We start from the raw sequence: 17319 nt of genomic DNA, 5'->3' as shown, positions 1-17319 counted from the left end.
CGATTTTATATTGCGATCGCAATCGTTTATACTAGTAGATTGAAAGAGAGAATTTTCGAGATCGTCGTTTTTTTTCAAGATTTATTACGAGAGATTCGAGATCTACGCGTTTTCAGGCGCGTCAATCCTTCCATGAAAAAGAGCAAACTGCAAGAATTTTCGCGCCGTGAATCCACGTCAAGAACTGCAAATGAAAAATATATTTTATTATTTTTGCAAACATTTAGAGGGAAAGAATAGCTGGCAATTTTTGAAAGCTCGAGATGATCAATGTAGCGTAAAAATACCTTTCTCATTACGTCCAGAAAATCCACAATCATCATTAAAATATTAATTCAAAAGACTTTTAAGAGGATAAAAATTAAACAATCCATTGCAAATATTTTTCTATAAAAATTGACTGTTTAAGCCTAACGATCTAATCCGCTATTGACACATCGAAGCACAAAATAAAAACAGCAAACATCATTTTTACGCGCGTAACCGTTATCCGAAAAAATCTATATTTAATATCAAGACATCGTTATAATGCGATTATTCCCATTTTGTCTCTTTATCACAAAGACAAAGCGGAGATAATTATGCAAAGAATATAACGTGTGTCTCACAAATATCAAACATTAATATTAATTGCATCTTTCTTTTCGAGAAGGGAGTCCACAAAGTATTATCTCTCTATTTCTCTCTCTCTCTCTCTTCCTTCTCATACGTCGTTAGAATCGATACCAGGATGGCGTATGGAGAGCCATCAGGATCCTGGTGCGACCGGTGGCGGGGGTGGTGGCATGTTTGATCTTGCTAGACGGCCGTGCGAGAACACCCTTTTCGAAGACGTGGCCGCGAGTGGCCAGTTCAGCAGCGGCATCCAGACCGACCTTTGACACGGCACCGCCGTCGACCAGCTGACGGGTATGATCGTCCTTGGCGGCATCCTTGCCGCGCACCACGCCCTCCTTCTCCGGCAGGGTGACATACTGATAGAATTCCTTGCGCGGATCCTGCTTCTTACGGCCCCAGACGGTGAACGGTTCCGGCACCAACGACGGTCGCGGTACGAACGGCACCTTCTCCCACGGGAAGTAGTCCTGCTTTTTGGTTTCCGTCTGCAAATTTGTGCCCGATAAACGACCCGTCAGGATCACGAATCGTCGAGCCATTAAACATCAATCGGGGCGATTATCAGTTATTCAGAGTCTTCGAGTTTCTCTCGATCCGCAGAGCGATTCCATTGAGATCGCACAAAGTCTAGGTTTGTTTTTTTTTTCTTTTTTGAAAACGATACTTCCCAGATCCGTCGAGGAATGTTGCTCACCGACGTCTCTTTGAGCTTCCACACCACTCTTCCACTACTGCCACGCCTGTTCTCTTTTGCTAAACCGCGACCGTCGTCGTGGTACCGCTCGTGTTCTCCTCGATGTCCCATCCGGTGGATTTAGATTAGAATCACGGTTAATTCTGTCTTAGCTTTCTCTTCGATATTACCGAATATATCCGTACAATCAGAACTAAATTTTCTTTTTTCAGGTCACGGAATAAGAGACAGCTTTGAGAGATTTCGGATGTAAGATTATCGAAAACGACGCGCGCAGCGTGAATCAAAGTACTGAAATAGAAGAGATGACTACTCGCCCGAAACTGTTCTCAGGTCGCATGGTCGACAAATAAAAAAAGTCGTCCTCGACTGTAGACACGGTGATTGAGAGAGAAATGGTGAGATAAAGAATTATTTACTTTGAGAACATTTAATAATTTGTTGAAAAACTTATTAAGGTAACAATATTTTCAGAATAAATATAATTTTTTTTACATCGCATATATAATATTGATGCCATTCAAAAAATAAATCCTATTTATAAGATTCGCTTAAAGATATTTAAAAATTTTTTTGGAGTAAAAGAGAAGAAATCGTAATAGAATTTTCATTAATGAAATTATCAATATAATGTGCGTGCGTTTTACGAATATTATTTTTTATTTTAGCTATTTTTTAATCTGATATTTATGTTTTTATAACGAAAGTGTTATTGAAAAAATGTCGAGAAAAGATCGAAAAATTTTGTTACTTCTCGAACGAAACTTAACGATGCCATGTTTCTTTTTTTTTGCGCAAAAATAAACAGAGTGAACGGTGGTCCCGAGAGCTTGACAGTCAAGCCACTCATAATCGCCCCCGCAAATTCCCAAATGCTGACCACCACTAGAATAATGTCAGACGCGCATTTATGCGCATAAAGATAACAGAAGCATGTCGTGTGTTTTTCTATTAAAATTAGCTCTTGGCTATTACTGTTATTTATTTGGCAATCATTAACATGATATGATGTATGCTACAAGTATATTAAAATGGTGATTCAAATATATGCATCTTTAGATATGTCAGATTTTATTCAAATTTTTCAATGACACTAATAATTATCTATAATTAAAATCTCGATAAATAAAAGATGTAAATGCTAGAAATGCAGCATATTTAATATTGCTTATATGAAGAAATTTATATTCATTAATGAAATTATCAATATAATGTGCGTGCGTTTTACGAATATTATTTTTTATTTTAGCTATTTTTTAATCTGATATTTATGTTTTTATAACGAAAGTGTTATTGAAAAAATGTCGAGAAAAGATCGAAAAATTTTGTTACTTCTCGAACGAAACTTAACGATGCCATGTTTCTTTTTTTTTGCGCAAAAATAAACAGAGTGAACGGTGGTCCCGAGAGCTTGACAGTCAAGCCACTCATAATCGCCCCCGCAAATTCCCAAATGCTGACCACCACTAGAATAATGTCAGACGCGCATTTATGCGCATAAAGATAACAGAAGCATGTCGTGTGTTTTTCTATTAAAATTAGCTCTTGGCTATTACTGTTATTTATTTGGCAATCATTAACATGATATGATGTATGCTACAAGTATATTAAAATGGTGATTCAAATATATGCATCTTTAGATATGTCAGATTTTATTCAAATTTTTCAATGACACTAATAATTATCTATAATTAAAAGATGTAAATGCTAGAAATGCAGCATATTTAATATTGCTTATATGAAGAAATTTATATCATAAATTTGAGTTTTTTCATTTGTGTTATATATTTCTGAACCTAAAAATTCCCCACAACATGATATAAATTATAAATTATTATTTAGTTCGACAGCTAACACTAGAACATCTAATGAAACATTTTTGTCCCGTTTTTATATTACAGAGTATGACATAAAAATGTGTTTCAATAGCATGTAGCATTTGGAAATAATTGAAGGATCGAGAAATAAAATATCTTCTAAGAGTTTTCCTTTTTTTTTGCGATACCGCACTTCAAAAGAAAAAAGGACCGATATCAAAACCCTGTGTCAATCTTTATTATTTTTCCAGTTTTTCAATGTTAAAAAAATAAAAGCAGTGACCTTCTAAAGTAGAGGTAAAGGAAACTAAGCTTTTCGCGCGCGCAAAAAAAGACCTTTTTACATAACATTCGTCATCGTCCCATTTTCTGGCGAGTCGTAAGGATGTCATTATAAGGTATCGCGATGTAGCCGGAGCGCGTTTATCCCGATATAGACTTGCGAGATATTCATATTAGAAATGTACATCGATATAAAGTCGAAACGAGTTAAAAGAGCCTCGAGAGAAATTTTCTAACAAAGAGAAAGCGCGTCTCGCTTTAAGAATAAGCCTCTGCCTTTCGGATGCATATTTACGAATTATATATCGCCAAATTAATAAATGCAAAGATAAAAACAAAAAGACACATCAAGATGATAATTTTTGAGAAATTTCATAGAAATTAAAACATTTATATATAGTCTGGTTCTTAATAAAAACCGCTCGCTTTGATACACGCTTTTAAAACTCTTTTTAAAAGTTTTATCATTTTCACAGATGACTATTTTTATATCATAATCACAGTTTTTTTTTTCTCGATATCAAGATATATCTGAACTAAGATTATACCTTATATTAGGAATTTCGAAGGCGGATTATTTTGATATTGGTTCAACATGTGTTCCATGAAGATACGATACGAGGAGACGACGCCTCGCACAGATGTATTCGCGTCGGCTGATGTTGGTGGGCGCGTATATGAATTCTCACGTCGACGAAATCTGACGGTGGGCGTCGGCGTCGCGCCGTCGGTGCGTCTAAATTAGGGCAGAGTAACGCAACACCGATTCTCTCCCCTCGAGAACGCGTAGCACGACGGCAAATATCTTAATAATCATCACGTACGACGATCTGGAATGCGATCTTCGCGCGCGTCACTGTAGCCGAATTGTTCCTCATTTTCAAACGAATCGAAGCATCGACATACCTATATCAAGGTCGTTTCAAGTCGATTTTTATAAATAAGCGTATTTGATTCGACACCCTTAATTTTTTATATTTATTTATTTTTTCGTTTTAATTATAATTATAATATCTCTCATTGTGATTATTGTATATTATAATTGTAGTTATATATAATTGCATATATATGACTATATATTGGTAAATTCTAATCGCAATTTAGGATAATTAGAATGTTATTTCAATTATAAAGTTATTGTAATATAATTCCAACCGTGAAATCGGCAAAATAGCGTTTGACAAGATAGCATTAGGACGTAAATTACTAAGAATCTAAAAAATATCTATATCATTATCTGAAAAATTTAGATGAGTTATGTTGACTGTGCCTATTCCTTTAATTTTGCCTTAACTTTACAGACGATGGCGTTAAACATTCATTAATTCTGCGAAGCGTGGTCGTTTCTAATCTTTATAAATAGACGCGTATTAAGCACGAGCAACTCTCTCTCTTTCTTCTCTTCCTCTCTCTTTCTTCTCTTCGTGCCAATACTAAGCAAAGCGAATCGCTGTATGGCAACTCGACCCTATAACTTGAACCCACAAAACGCAAACGAGAATCTGAGGAGCCTCGCGTAATTCACACCGCTAAAACAGGCGCGCAGAAGAGAAAAAACGCAGGATAAGGTTCGGCGCAGGAACCATCTAACATCGGAAAATCCAAAATCATTATAAATAGAGCTGCCGGAGGGCAGGCAATTACAGAACGGAAGCTATTCATAGCGTTGCAGCCATTTTCCGGGACTTCGCGACGTTAAACTTAGATATCGTGTGACCCAGCGAATCTCAGATTCACCGGCAGAAAAATGAATTTGGCCGACAAACCGAGTCGAGCCCTGTGAGCAGGACTCGATAGAATACGTATATCAGAGATTATCGAATTATATCCGAGAAAGAGTTGCATCGCAGTTTGAAATGCAACAAGTTTGGTTTTAGCTGCCAAAATATCTGTGATATCATAGAATTGACGAAGACAATGATAGATTCGATGACGTATTCTTCGAATCGTGAAATTTATATCCATTAATATTTGACGAGCGAAAATACATAAATTAAATTAATTCGTAATTGAAATTTGTGATTATTAAGATTATTCGTGAATAATTTCACTTTAAATTTTGAGTAGTTATTCATTTTTTTACTTGCAATGCTCATAAAATCACACACAACACAAAATGCTTCATTTATTTTGTAAATTTTTATATAAATGTCATTTTTTTCATTCAGATTGATATACTACTTCCTAAGAACGTTTCATAATTTCAAACAGTGATTATTAGTAATTATTGCGACTGTCTCTATCCTTCTCCCCCTCTTTCTTTCTGAATGTAAAAGATTTTAGTTTAACTGTGACAAGTTGAGAATTGAGCACAGTCTTCAGGCGTACAATTTCCTTTGCAAGAACATCCTCCTGTCAACTACGTGCCATTTATCTCGCGCTGTCTTCGGCCGCTTATCGTCGGACCGGTGATCAATGGCAATCCCGAAAGTTAACCCAGATTCCCGGTCTCTTGACAATTCTAACTATGCCTAAGAGAGATTTCTCGTCAAATAGCGATGGAATCGAATCTCTAACGAATAAAATTAATGATGTTTGCAATAAAATAAAGTTTTTGAATCTTTCTTAAAGGGTATTTCTTAAAGTTTGGCGAATTTTTGTTATGATAATTTAAATAAAAACTAAATCAATTAACAGTGGTTTTCTTATGTAATAATATTTTTCATAAAAACATAATTTTTTCAAAATTTTATATGAGACGTTTAAAAAAAATATTATATTATAATAATATCCTCTTTCTCTGCTTTCATCCGTTCGTCCTATCTAATTAACGTCATTCAATCCATTTAATTCAACATCAATCAAAAAACATCAAGTATTTATCGATCGTTAAAAACATATGTTGTTGCACGGATTTTGCAAAATCCACGAACGGTTCTCACAACGGATCGAGTTGCGATTAACATAATGCAATGTGCAGCGAGTCCTGTTGCACGCACATCACTATTTCCCTTATCATTTCAGGATGGACATAGACAACGTTTATGGACCAAAAGATCTAATATGCTATCCCTTGAATTTATCAAGAGTAGCCATACTAAACACGAAAACAAAAAAAAATTACAATGATCACAAGCCCTGCGCACGCGGGAAAGATCTTTTACGGATCCATTTACCCGTGGACTCAGGAATTTGCGGTTATTTATATATAATCCGCTTCTTGTGTTTCACTCTATTATTAGAAAAAAAAAAACACAACAAAAAAACCGAGAAACATTCACCGAATTTCTATCAAACCAGAATTTGTGTTTCACGGGATTGAATTGCGAGCTCTATGAAATTGTGTTGTGCGAATATAATGAGAATAGTATATAATAGTTTCGTAAGAGTTTCTGTGTCTATTCTTCTGGAGTGTTTCCGGAAACTCCCGCCGTATCCTTCTGTACCCTTTGAACTTTCCCCGGCCGGAAAGTTCAACCCTTCACCGTTCTCCGGGACACCGAGTGCACGTTCTCTCGAGTACAGGAGCAGTAGTAGTAGCTGTGGTAGTAATAGTAATAGCAGTAGTAGTAATAGTAATAGTAGTAATGGTAGCAGTAATCTGGTAGTATAGTGCTAGTATAGTAGTAGTAGTAATAGTGGTATAAACACAGTGGTCGGAGTGAAGTGTGGAAGTCGAGATCTGTCTCGGTGATGACTTTGGCGAGTCGCGACGTCGAGCTCGACGACGAACAGCAGCGACGAGGATTCTCATGGGATTTTCGAGGAGAACGGAGAACGCTTGGATTAATCGAGGTGTTTCCGGTCGCGTCCCTCGCTCTCTGTCGTCGATCGACCTCGTCGACGAACCAAGTGCCAAGTTCTCAATCCTCGCTTCGTGCGCACCGCGACGTCTCACGGCATGTCGGTCGCGACCGCAGCAAAATCGCGACCGACCGAATGCGGGTCAACGTTGTTATATTTTGCTCTGTGTCATCTTCTCGGCGATATTATAATTTGCAAATTAAATGAATATCCGACGTTGTTCTCATTTTTTTTTATTGAGATCTCTGTGTATTCTCCTCAGAAATATTTATAAAACTATTAATTTTAAAACTTGATCATTTTTTTGAAAATTGAATATTCGATAACGATAGAAAAATGAAAAAAAAGAAAAAAAGAAAAATCTTACCGACACCACACACATCGACATGGTGGATTAAAAGTTAATAAGCAGAGTATTATATAGATATTTTTTTCCGGCATTCACATATTTCGCTTTATTGTCGAAAAGTTATTTTACCTATATAGTCTGAGATTGACATTGAGAGACTGCGGATAAAACATATGAAAAATCATTAAAAGATTATTTAATTAATATCGATTGTGTTTTCAATGCTTATCATCTTTTAATATGCAATTAGTTTATTTTAGGAGAAACTTGATCTGTGTAAGAAATTTTCAATTATTTAATCTTCGAATTATTATCAATACATATCGCGTTGATCCGGCGCGCGATCGAAATTAATCAACCATCGATCATTATTGAATCCGTTTTGACTCGAATTGATTAACTTTTACCTCGATTAATTTTTCACATAACATGCTGCTAACAATATATTTTAAATATCATTCTTTATTACTAAAGATCACGAAATGTGGCATGTTTTATTTCACAAAATGTAAATTAACAAGGCATTTTAAATTTTGAACACCGATCAAAGAGACGAATGAAATCTTTGATATATGAAAGAACGATTGATATACCGAATACGTAAATCGGCCGGTGAGACGTCAGCGCGATCCAGCGAGATCATATGGGATGCTAATTCTGGCTATAAGGTACGAGGGGTTGGTATTTCCTGTCGCAAACGGGGCTCTCTCTCTTTCTCGGCGTTAGTACCACGTTTGGCAAAAAACATTATTAAGACATTTCCAGTCCGCCCTCTCTTGGCGTAAGGAAATAAGAAAAAAAATTGCAGAATCTCTCAGAATACTGACCGTAACGCTGTAGGAAGAGACGAGCGGCCGCGAGTAGGGTCGCCGAGTCGTATAGAAGTCGCTCTCGTAAACCATGGTTGTAGCTATTCGGCTCGCCTGGTCTACTCTCGAAGTTTTTCGGATGCTTGACTAATTCGTCGAGGAGTTAGGCTCTCGCGCTCGAGCTCTCTCAACGGACGTGTCGTATTTTCGTGCGCGCGTGCGAGGGGGTAGGATACGCGTCGACGATGCGGTCGCGATGGAGGTTCGTATGTTTCTGCCAGATTTTGCTTCCCCGACTGCCGACACCGCTTCTTCTTCGTCTTCTTCGTCCGGTCTCTCCTCTCCTCAATGTTCCTCTTCGTCCGCCTCGTCATCATGCATACGACTCACACGAGAATATTGCGTCACTCTTGTGATCCCCTTCGAGAGAGCCGATGCATCCGCGAAAAAAATAGATTCGTGTTAAGGTTGCAGGCGGCTACTTTAACATGTCGTCAATGAAATCCTTATCTTATGATCAGAATAGGCGAAATCATCCCAAATACATCTCAAAAATGTCTTTATGGGAACAAGAAAAGCAGGGGAAGAAAGTATTACATTTTTTATAATTTTGCTTACTGAAAACTATCAACATTTCTCTTTTGCATCGAAGCATTAATTTATTTTTCCGATTGATTAATTTACGCGCCTTATATTTGTAATACGAAATCTTGTTTTGTGAGATCTGATCCATCAGAGAAATGTGGGTATATTTCTAAGAACGATATTTTTAGAATTAAATACGGCTTCTGGAACTGGACAATCGTGTCAAGGTACATTTAAAATTTTCTCTCGCGCGTGGATATAAATGAATCAGTACTCATTTTTATCATATTATGTCATCTGTACGTTGTTATTAATATGTTGCATAAAATTTCTCATTGTTATAAATAGCAAATTTTTTTGAATATCTATGGAAAGTATTGCGTGAGAACTCGAAGGAAAATATATTCTTCGTTATCAATTTAGTAATTGGTTCTCCAAGCTGAAAATTTATAGCACTAGGGCTATATTTTTAGAAAGAAGGAATTTATTTCTTCTTTTACTATCAAAATTTCTTGTCATCCAATTCGCATAATTTTCCAATAACGAAAGCGCAATAGAGATTCGTGAAGACGACGCGATTCACTCGCGATTGTTTATTCGCGGCCGTAATGTATACAATAATAAATTCACGTTACACACACATCAGATATTATATTGGCAATTCTCCAGGATTTTGCACAATGGTCTGCGTTCGGATTCAGTGCCAAAGTTTACTCGTAGAATACATAATGCCGCGCACTGATCGTCGGATTACTTTAAGATGAAGAAAACATGATTTGTGAAGTGAAAAATAAAATCGTACCGACTGACATATCAAAACAATATCAATGTAATTTTTCGAACTCTCTTCTCTCATTTGACATTATTGTCGAATAAGAACATAATATAGCGATTTTTATCAATAATGCTATTTTAACAGGCTTTTTAAGACGCATGATTTTGAGATTCGCGATGAAATACTCAATACGAATTATTTATTCCGAGAATGACGGAAATCAAATTCCGAAACGCAATGAATCTAACACGCAGATGCAAATTACAGCAATTCTCTTCGTTTTAACAAATCCGTGAAATGTAATTCACGGCACTATCGAAATAAACCGCTCGTATATGTATATGCAACAATTAAGTAATCGTAGTTGCGGATTACTGCTCGAAAAAAAGATTTATTTAGTTGACCGGAGAGATAAGCGATAAATCGATCAGATATTTTTGCAACTAAAAGTCTAGCACCATAAATCTCGCGGAATAGAGACAAAGATTATTTCGCGTCATTCGAAACAATATTTCTGCGACAAACGATTAGAGGGGTGATATATTTCGAAGTATTATTCAAGTCACTGGTTCTATTGTTTGGAAGACAATATGGCATCGAAATTTAGTATCCTCGAAATTTTTCCAATGCAGAGAATGCGATAAAAATGTATAGAAGAGCGACGATGCGCTCTTTTTTATATCTGCAGATATTTAAGTTTTATAAAGAGAAGTATTATTTTATTATTACACACACATATCTCCACATATGTAACTCAACAAAGAAATAAGAAAAAATAAAAGATAGTAATAAAATATATATAATGAATGTTATCTCCTGAATTTATGTATCAAACTCAAATTTATATATCAAATAGATGGATAAAAATAAGCTCAATATAAAACTCCGTTTAAATTTGATGCTCCGGGTAAGAAATATTTGACAATAGATATTTCTTTCCCGGTTATTCATTTTGAATTTTAATCGAATAATTGTCCCGAATAATTGAATATTGCTTTATTATGATTGCACAAGTTTATGAAAATGCGCATTTATAAAATGCGGTTGTATGTATGTGCTTCATAACAATATTATTTACCTTTTATACATTAGTCTATACAAAATGTTGCACAAAATGCATCTTTCTCCTCGGTTTACGTAGTAGACAAATGTCGATATATGGCGAACACAGTATATAAAAGAGTTTTAATAACAAAGAAATGAACAACTGCTATGCAGTTAGTCCTCCTTGGGTCAGTGAACCTTCGGCTTTGTTGATTTTGCCTTCTTCAGTTTCTTCAGCCCACTTATATTTGTCTTTAAGAGAGTCCAATACGCCTGTTGGAATTTGTTTACATCTTTGGAATGAATCTGAAAAATGAAAATATTATGTCAGAGAGATGTAAATGAGCCATTGTCATCTGTCGGTGAAAAACAGATACGCACAACAGTAGAGATTTTCTTATTGCGAAAAGATGCACGAACTAGACAAAGATACTCTGTCGGAGTCGGTAGAGAAGGCCTACCTTTCCTGGGCACAGGTTTATTATGTCCATTAACTGCAAGAAAAATAAAAAACCTTTTAGTGCAGGTACAAGGAGAGGGAAGAAATAAAAATAAAAAAGCATATTAATTTTCACCGTTAAACTTTTTTTTATTTTCCTGTCAAACTTGTAATGTAATTCGCTAGAGTTAAAAAAAGGCCAGTATTTTTCAAATAAATTGATAAAAATGCGAAATTATTTTTTAAGTTTTAGGTATGAATGAGTGAAAAACGGAGGATATACTCACATCTCTTAATAGTGAGTGACACTGCACCAGACAGACGCGACTTCTCAAAGAGTTTGGTTAGCTCCGCTAAGAACTGCAATTAAGATTCATTGGTTAGTCTTTCACGTTTAAGGAAGCGATGCACCGGCGAAATATCAAATTACCGCGTCGTTCTCCAACAGGACCATTCTGACGATGGTAGCATATGTCAAATGTCAAAAACCGTTGAAAGCAATCGCCTAAAAGTCATTAGACGAGAGGTTAGAAAATGCAGCCGCAATTCTTGCTTATATTGACAGAACCATTGACTATGCGAAACTCTTAGAAGACCCTCGTAACTGAAATCGATCGTCCGTAATGAATGTTAAAACCTTCAACGAATTATATATTTCTATATTTCAAAATATATAGAGTAGAAATCATAAGAAATCTTTTTTTTATAATCATAAATATTCATATATTTCAAACTACTCACGTTTTTGCATGTAAGGAAGAGCGATCAATCGCCAAGTATATAAAAAGTCCGTGCCTCCTCTCTAAGTTATTATTAGTATTTAATGGTCAATGGCTGCCACCTCATCCCTCATCGTGATGTTGACGAATGTTCTGTAAATGCGTGGAACTTGCTGGTAATACGGCGAAGCCCATCAGAGCCTTTCCAGAACGATAATCGACAATAACAAATAGAATGGATAACGCTCGCGTTAGAGCTCTCCTGGCGATTTTCTTGATCGCTCAGGCTCACGGTATCATGTTCTATCTGGGACCGAACAGTCACAAGTGTCTCAAAGAGGAAGTTCAAGCGGATGTACTCGTCACGGGGGAATACGAAGTGTCCGAGGCGATGGGTCAGAAAACCGATTACGTGGTGAGTAGATTGTGATTTATCGTAGGATGCTTCATTCATCCTTTGTCGGATATAATCGTGTAGGAGCAGAGGTTAGAAAAGACAAAACTACACATGTCATGTTTCATTATGGACTGACAGCTGTGACAGAAAATTTCATTTTTTCTTTCAATATGATAACAAATATGAAATTTTTAAATGAATAATTTTTTTTTATTTACAGATACAGGATTCCAAAGGACACATATTGTCCCAGAAGGAAGATATTCCTCATGGGAAGCAGTTGAAGTTCTCCTTTGTAACTGAAACTTATGATACTTTTGAAATATGCTTTGCTTCACATGTTCCAAATCGTACGTATACTTAGATTATTTTATTTTATTTTATTTATCATATTGTGTTCTGTTGTGAAATTATTGTTAATTTGATTGGTCTACTAAACTGAACAAGTACATATAAAAATGTATATATCTAACAGATTCTTACATAAAATATAAGATTTTACATACATATATATATATATATGATTTCAGATCAACGTGGTGTCAGACAAGAAGTTACGCTAATCACGAAACGCGGCATTGAAGCGAAAAGTTACGAAGGCGTAAGTCCATGCATTGTATATCATTACGAATGATTATATTTATTGTAAATATACCTATCCTATTTCCGACATCGTTTAACGAGAAACTCTGATCTTATTTTATCTATTTTCTCTTTATATGTGGCTTATTTCCGCGATGCAGTTGGTAAAGTAGAGTTTTCAATATTGTGTTTTCACACACATAGCATGCATTTTGTCACAAACTGACATATGTATATGGTAGCCAAGCTTAAGATTAAGCTGATAGAGCATAGCACAATTACATTACTTTTTGCATGATTTTTATGCCGATGTTCTATTAACAGAGAACTATTATTTTATTTGCACAAACATAATAAGTGTTCAACACTAAAATCAATTATATTTACTCTACAATTAAACGTATTATTATATTCTAATAAGAATTTTTACTACTAGTTCTGACTATTAATATTTGGGATAAATATTTTAGCCATTAAAAATTATTGGATTTTTCTGCAGAGAACATATTTTTCATTTCAATGATTAGATTTTTCAAAAATATGTTAATGGTACATCCTTGTATAGTATAATAGTAGGTAGTATAATAGTAATACATGCTAATATTGAGTTTCAGCTCTTTTTCAATAATACTAAAGACACAAAATACTAAATAATTTGATCGTACAATATCTTTCAGAGATTACAATATATATATTCTTTTGTTATATCATAATATTTTTCTGTTTCTAAGAAATTTGACAAATTTATGTAAGTTAAAATATTTGATTATTTAGATATTTTTGAGTGGACATTTTCTACAGTTTCTGATATAAAACCTACATTCAAAATAAGATCTTTAAGAATTAAGGATTTTAATAACTAATTTTTTAAATAATTAGTTATTAAAATCCTTGATTCTTAAAGATTTTATTTATTACAGTAGCTCTAAAGCTACTGTAATCTTGGAACTTGCAGTACCGCCTAATAATCTTTTTTGTTACTTTGTACAAAACACATACAAAGATCATTATTTGGTTTTAATTTTATAATAAATGTGTTCTTTTTTTCGATTGATTATACCGATATTAACGAGACCGCTGAGATTTTTATTATCGCCAATTTCCGTGAGAATCATTATTTTCTTCACTAATAGATCGGCGAAGCAGCCAAGTTAAAACCAGTAGAAGTGGAATTGAAACGATTGGAGGACTTGTCTGAGGCGATAGTGCAAGATTTCGCTAGAATGCGCAAGAACGAGGAAGAAATGAGAGATACAAATGGTAAGAAAAAGATATAAAAAACTACATCGCTTAGGAAAAATACAAGATATTTCATAGCCAATATTACTTTCTCCAATAGTAGAAAAAGGGCTTTAATAAAATGATAATAAACTTTTAAATTATAAATAATGGATGTGCACATTAAAATAGTTACATTTTCGTACTTCTCTATTGTTTTCATATGCTACTTGATAATCTAATTAATGATGAATGAGCGTCTTTTTTTATTTCAGAGGCTACAAACACTCGAGTGCTATACTTCAGTTTATTCTCGATATGCATTCTTTTCGGGTTATCCACTTGGCAACTCTTCTATTTCCGTCGTTTCTTCAGGATGAAGAAACTCATAGAATAAGATTGTAACAAATACATTTATTCTTTGAATTTCAGTTGTTGTTATTTGCAATTCCGTATTTAAATGCGAATTTACACATTATGAAACACTTTTTATATTTGCAACAACGTAAAAAAAAAGTTTGCAATAAACAAACAGGAAAAGAAACGTCACAATCATGTTATCACATTCGAATCGATGTAAAATACGATAGGACTTCTTATCATCTCACCACATACCGTGCATATATCACGTTATCGAGAACGTAATATTTAAAAAAATGTAAGATAGAAGATTTCTTAAATAAAAGATTATTGATATAATATCACATTTGTGTCTTTTAATCTCTATTTGCATACAAACATCTAGCTATAAACTAGCTGTGTACACTTCGAAACTTTATGTAAAATAAATATCTTTTATTATATAAAAGATATCTATACATATCATTTTATATTGATATCTCTCTAATTATATGCAAATTTATTATATCGATATTAAGACACAATAGGTTCGTATTTCTTATGATATATATCTATAAAAACTGACATCTCTTTTTTATAATATATAGAGTTTGATCAATGTATAAAATGTAAAAAACAGATTATATTGTTTAAACATTTTATTTATAAAATAGAACCATCTTATGAGAACAATAAATGGCTTAAAAAATATAATGAAGAAATATCGCTTGGAAGACAATTTATTTGTCGGTTCAAAGGCGGATATTTTAAAATGTGTCTGGGTGATTTAAAAAATAGCCATTGATTTTGATATCGATCGATTGCAAAATATAGAACGCTATTCGCTCATATAATATTGAAAAAGCAATATTAAACATCGTATTAATGGCACACAAGGTGATCTTAGAAGTTTTAAAGAGCTTTATACTCGCAGTTAGATACCCTCTTATCGCTAAGTATGACTTCCTTGTAAGATAAAACATTTCATATTTGAATATGAATGTATTATCATTGGATACCGCCAAGTTAATCCGAGCTATTTCGTAAAAATATTATACATTCTAATAAAATGTTCGTCCTTGGGCAATATTCGCAATAATAAAATAACGTATATTCATCTTTTAATAAATGATTCTTTATATCCCAAGATAAATGAATGATTAAAAATGGGATTCGACATAACAATGATTCGAATACTCGATATATAAAATAAAACCCCAAAAAAAAAGAAATTTATATTTCATGTATACCGCGATAAAATACGGTCTTGTACAGACTCTAATTTATAAATATAGCTATACATTTTAACGAAACGCTCGTCTTTCGAAATAGGAAAATAATTTTATCTTGTACGCCAATTTCTTTATCACACAAAACGAGCGATTAAAATTGTAGTTCCACGCAAATAGTAACAATTAGAACTAGGTATATTACATTATTGCCGGATAGACTAAATACAAGAAGAAAAGTTATATATTGCGACAAAAAGTAATATATCATATCATGTTCATTGCGAAAAACTACAATCGCTCTATCATTATCCTTTTAATATAACAATTATTATAGTGGACATTAATCGACAATAATTAATGCCACGAGATAACAGAGATAGAATCCATGTTCGTTATCGTTATATTACACTCTTTTCTACTTATATATTTATATAACATTTATATAACATTTATATATTATCGCACTTGGACTATCATTATTATTAGGCTTGTAATTTTTAATTATTTTATCTATATCTTTTGCACACACAATATCTATCCGCAACAAATATTTGCGCGGCTGAAAGTTTGTACAGATTCACGATTAGGCATTTTGTAAATTAACGTTACGCAACAAGAAATTTGTTTTAACATATTTTAATTCAAACTAAGGAATTTATCTTTTTTCTTCTTATCATCAATCATCTTACTCATCAATATTAAAATAAATTAATAGGAAGACATAGAAATTGAAGAAAATGTAAAGAGACAAAAATTCAATGTAAAATTCATTGTTATAGATGTACGAGAATACACGATTTTATAATGCATAAATTCCTAAAACTTTTTCCTTAAACTTTTATAATTAATAATTCGTAAAATTAATTCACCAATTTTTGGCATAATTATTTCATTGCTGCATAACGCTATCTAAATACTACAACTTACCTGAGTTAAAGAAGACCAGCGAACAACAGGATCGAGAGGAGTTTTCCAACAATTTTTGTTTTTCATTGTCATTTGTACGACCAATAGAACACTTTGTGTTTCCATTATATCTAAGAATGTATAGCGTGAAGACAAAAATATATATTTATTTTTTTTTTCTTTTTGGATTTGGCAAATCTGGCTATTAAATTTCTTCACACGAAATTGGACCATTATTTCTAAAACACAGCTTTCTAGCTTTCTAATTTTCAAGCACTTAGACACTAAGCGCTAAATCAAATATTTGTGTAAATATTAAAATAAAAATTTGAGAATCTTATATGAAAAATAATTATATTTTTCATATTCTAGTATCTCCAACTAGTCTTTTTCAGAACTCCTATTTTCAGAACTTCTAGTTTCGGAAAAGATACATCTTTTCTCGATAGGTACACATGATTCAGAGAAACAGCGCTACTCTTGGCGCATATAGTGTACTCGTGTGAAGAATAAATTAAGTCCCAAATGGACTATGACGACGTGTCGCGGGGAGAATTGTCAAGGCGGAGATCACTCGTAACCGAGCTGTGGAAGCCCGTCACTGCCCGTTACGACTGACTGCCGTTTAGATTGTCAAACCTTCGCGTTCTGGCGTCTCAAATCGTTGGGTATCATGATCGTGAGCAAAGTGCCGATCCCGAGGCCAATGCACATCGCGACGTTTGCCCATAAGTCGCCAAATTCTTTGAACAAAAAACCGTAGAGCGTCG

General features: G+C 34.0%; 4 protein-coding genes across 7 annotated transcripts in view; 1 reads left to right on the top strand and 3 right to left on the bottom strand.

The window, feature by feature from the left end:
• Positions 1 to 8753, bottom strand: part of LOC115243647 (eukaryotic translation initiation factor 5B-like) — a 28845-nt gene extending 20092 nt beyond the window's left edge. The window contains exon 1 of the mRNA XM_029820789.1: positions 8332 to 8753. Within this exon, the coding sequence (XP_029676649.1) occupies positions 8332 to 8406 (75 nt within the window). The 5' untranslated portion in view covers positions 8407 to 8753. The remainder of the gene's footprint in view (positions 1 to 8331) is intronic.
• Positions 8754 to 10654: 1901 nt separating this feature from the next.
• On the bottom strand, positions 10655 to 12031 carry LOC115243365 (signal recognition particle 14 kDa protein). 2 transcript variants are annotated; one of them, XM_029820294.1, is made up of 5 exons: positions 11898 to 12031; positions 11587 to 11793; positions 11444 to 11516; positions 11099 to 11211; positions 10655 to 11023 (listed from the first exon to the last, which is right to left on the bottom strand). In XM_029820294.1, exons 2-5 carry the CDS (start codon positions 11608 to 11610, stop codon positions 10907 to 10909), a joined length of 327 nt encoding a protein of 108 aa, XP_029676154.1. In that variant the 5' UTR covers positions 11611 to 11793; positions 11898 to 12031; the 3' UTR covers positions 10655 to 10906. The 2 variants fall into 2 exon arrangements, with proteins under 2 accessions (XP_029676154.1, XP_029676153.1); XM_029820293.1 differs by having other exon boundaries at positions 11587 to 11760; positions 11898 to 12029.
• LOC115243359 (transmembrane emp24 domain-containing protein bai) lies at positions 11892 to 14776 on the top strand. Of its 2 annotated transcripts, XM_029820283.1 has the most exons (6): positions 11892 to 12290; positions 12493 to 12622; positions 12803 to 12873; positions 13016 to 13018; positions 13988 to 14114; positions 14348 to 14776. In XM_029820283.1, exons 1-6 carry the CDS (start codon positions 12111 to 12113, stop codon positions 14467 to 14469), a joined length of 633 nt encoding a protein of 210 aa, XP_029676143.1. In that variant the 5' UTR covers positions 11892 to 12110; the 3' UTR covers positions 14470 to 14776. The 2 variants fall into 2 exon arrangements, with proteins under 2 accessions (XP_029676143.1, XP_029676144.1); XM_029820284.1 differs by lacking the exon at positions 13016 to 13018.
• A 280-nt stretch (positions 14777 to 15056) lies between these two features.
• Positions 15057 to 17319, bottom strand: part of LOC115243352 (uncharacterized MFS-type transporter C09D4.1) — a 9512-nt gene continuing 7249 nt past the window's right edge. For both annotated transcript variants that reach the window (XM_029820265.1, XM_029820266.1), the window contains exon 10: positions 15057 to 17319. In XM_029820265.1, coding sequence (XP_029676125.1) covers positions 17183 to 17319 — 137 coding nt within the window. In that variant the 3' untranslated portion in view covers positions 15057 to 17182.

The sequence above is a fragment of the Formica exsecta genome, unplaced genomic scaffold (assembly GCF_003651465.1).
Source record: "Formica exsecta isolate Colony F162 unplaced genomic scaffold, ASM365146v1 scaffold72, whole genome shotgun sequence".
In the NCBI taxonomy this organism is placed as follows: domain Eukaryota; kingdom Metazoa; phylum Arthropoda; class Insecta; order Hymenoptera; family Formicidae; genus Formica; species Formica exsecta.
Note: the sequence above shows the minus strand (reverse complement) of the source record. Positions and strands in the feature narration are given on the sequence as shown.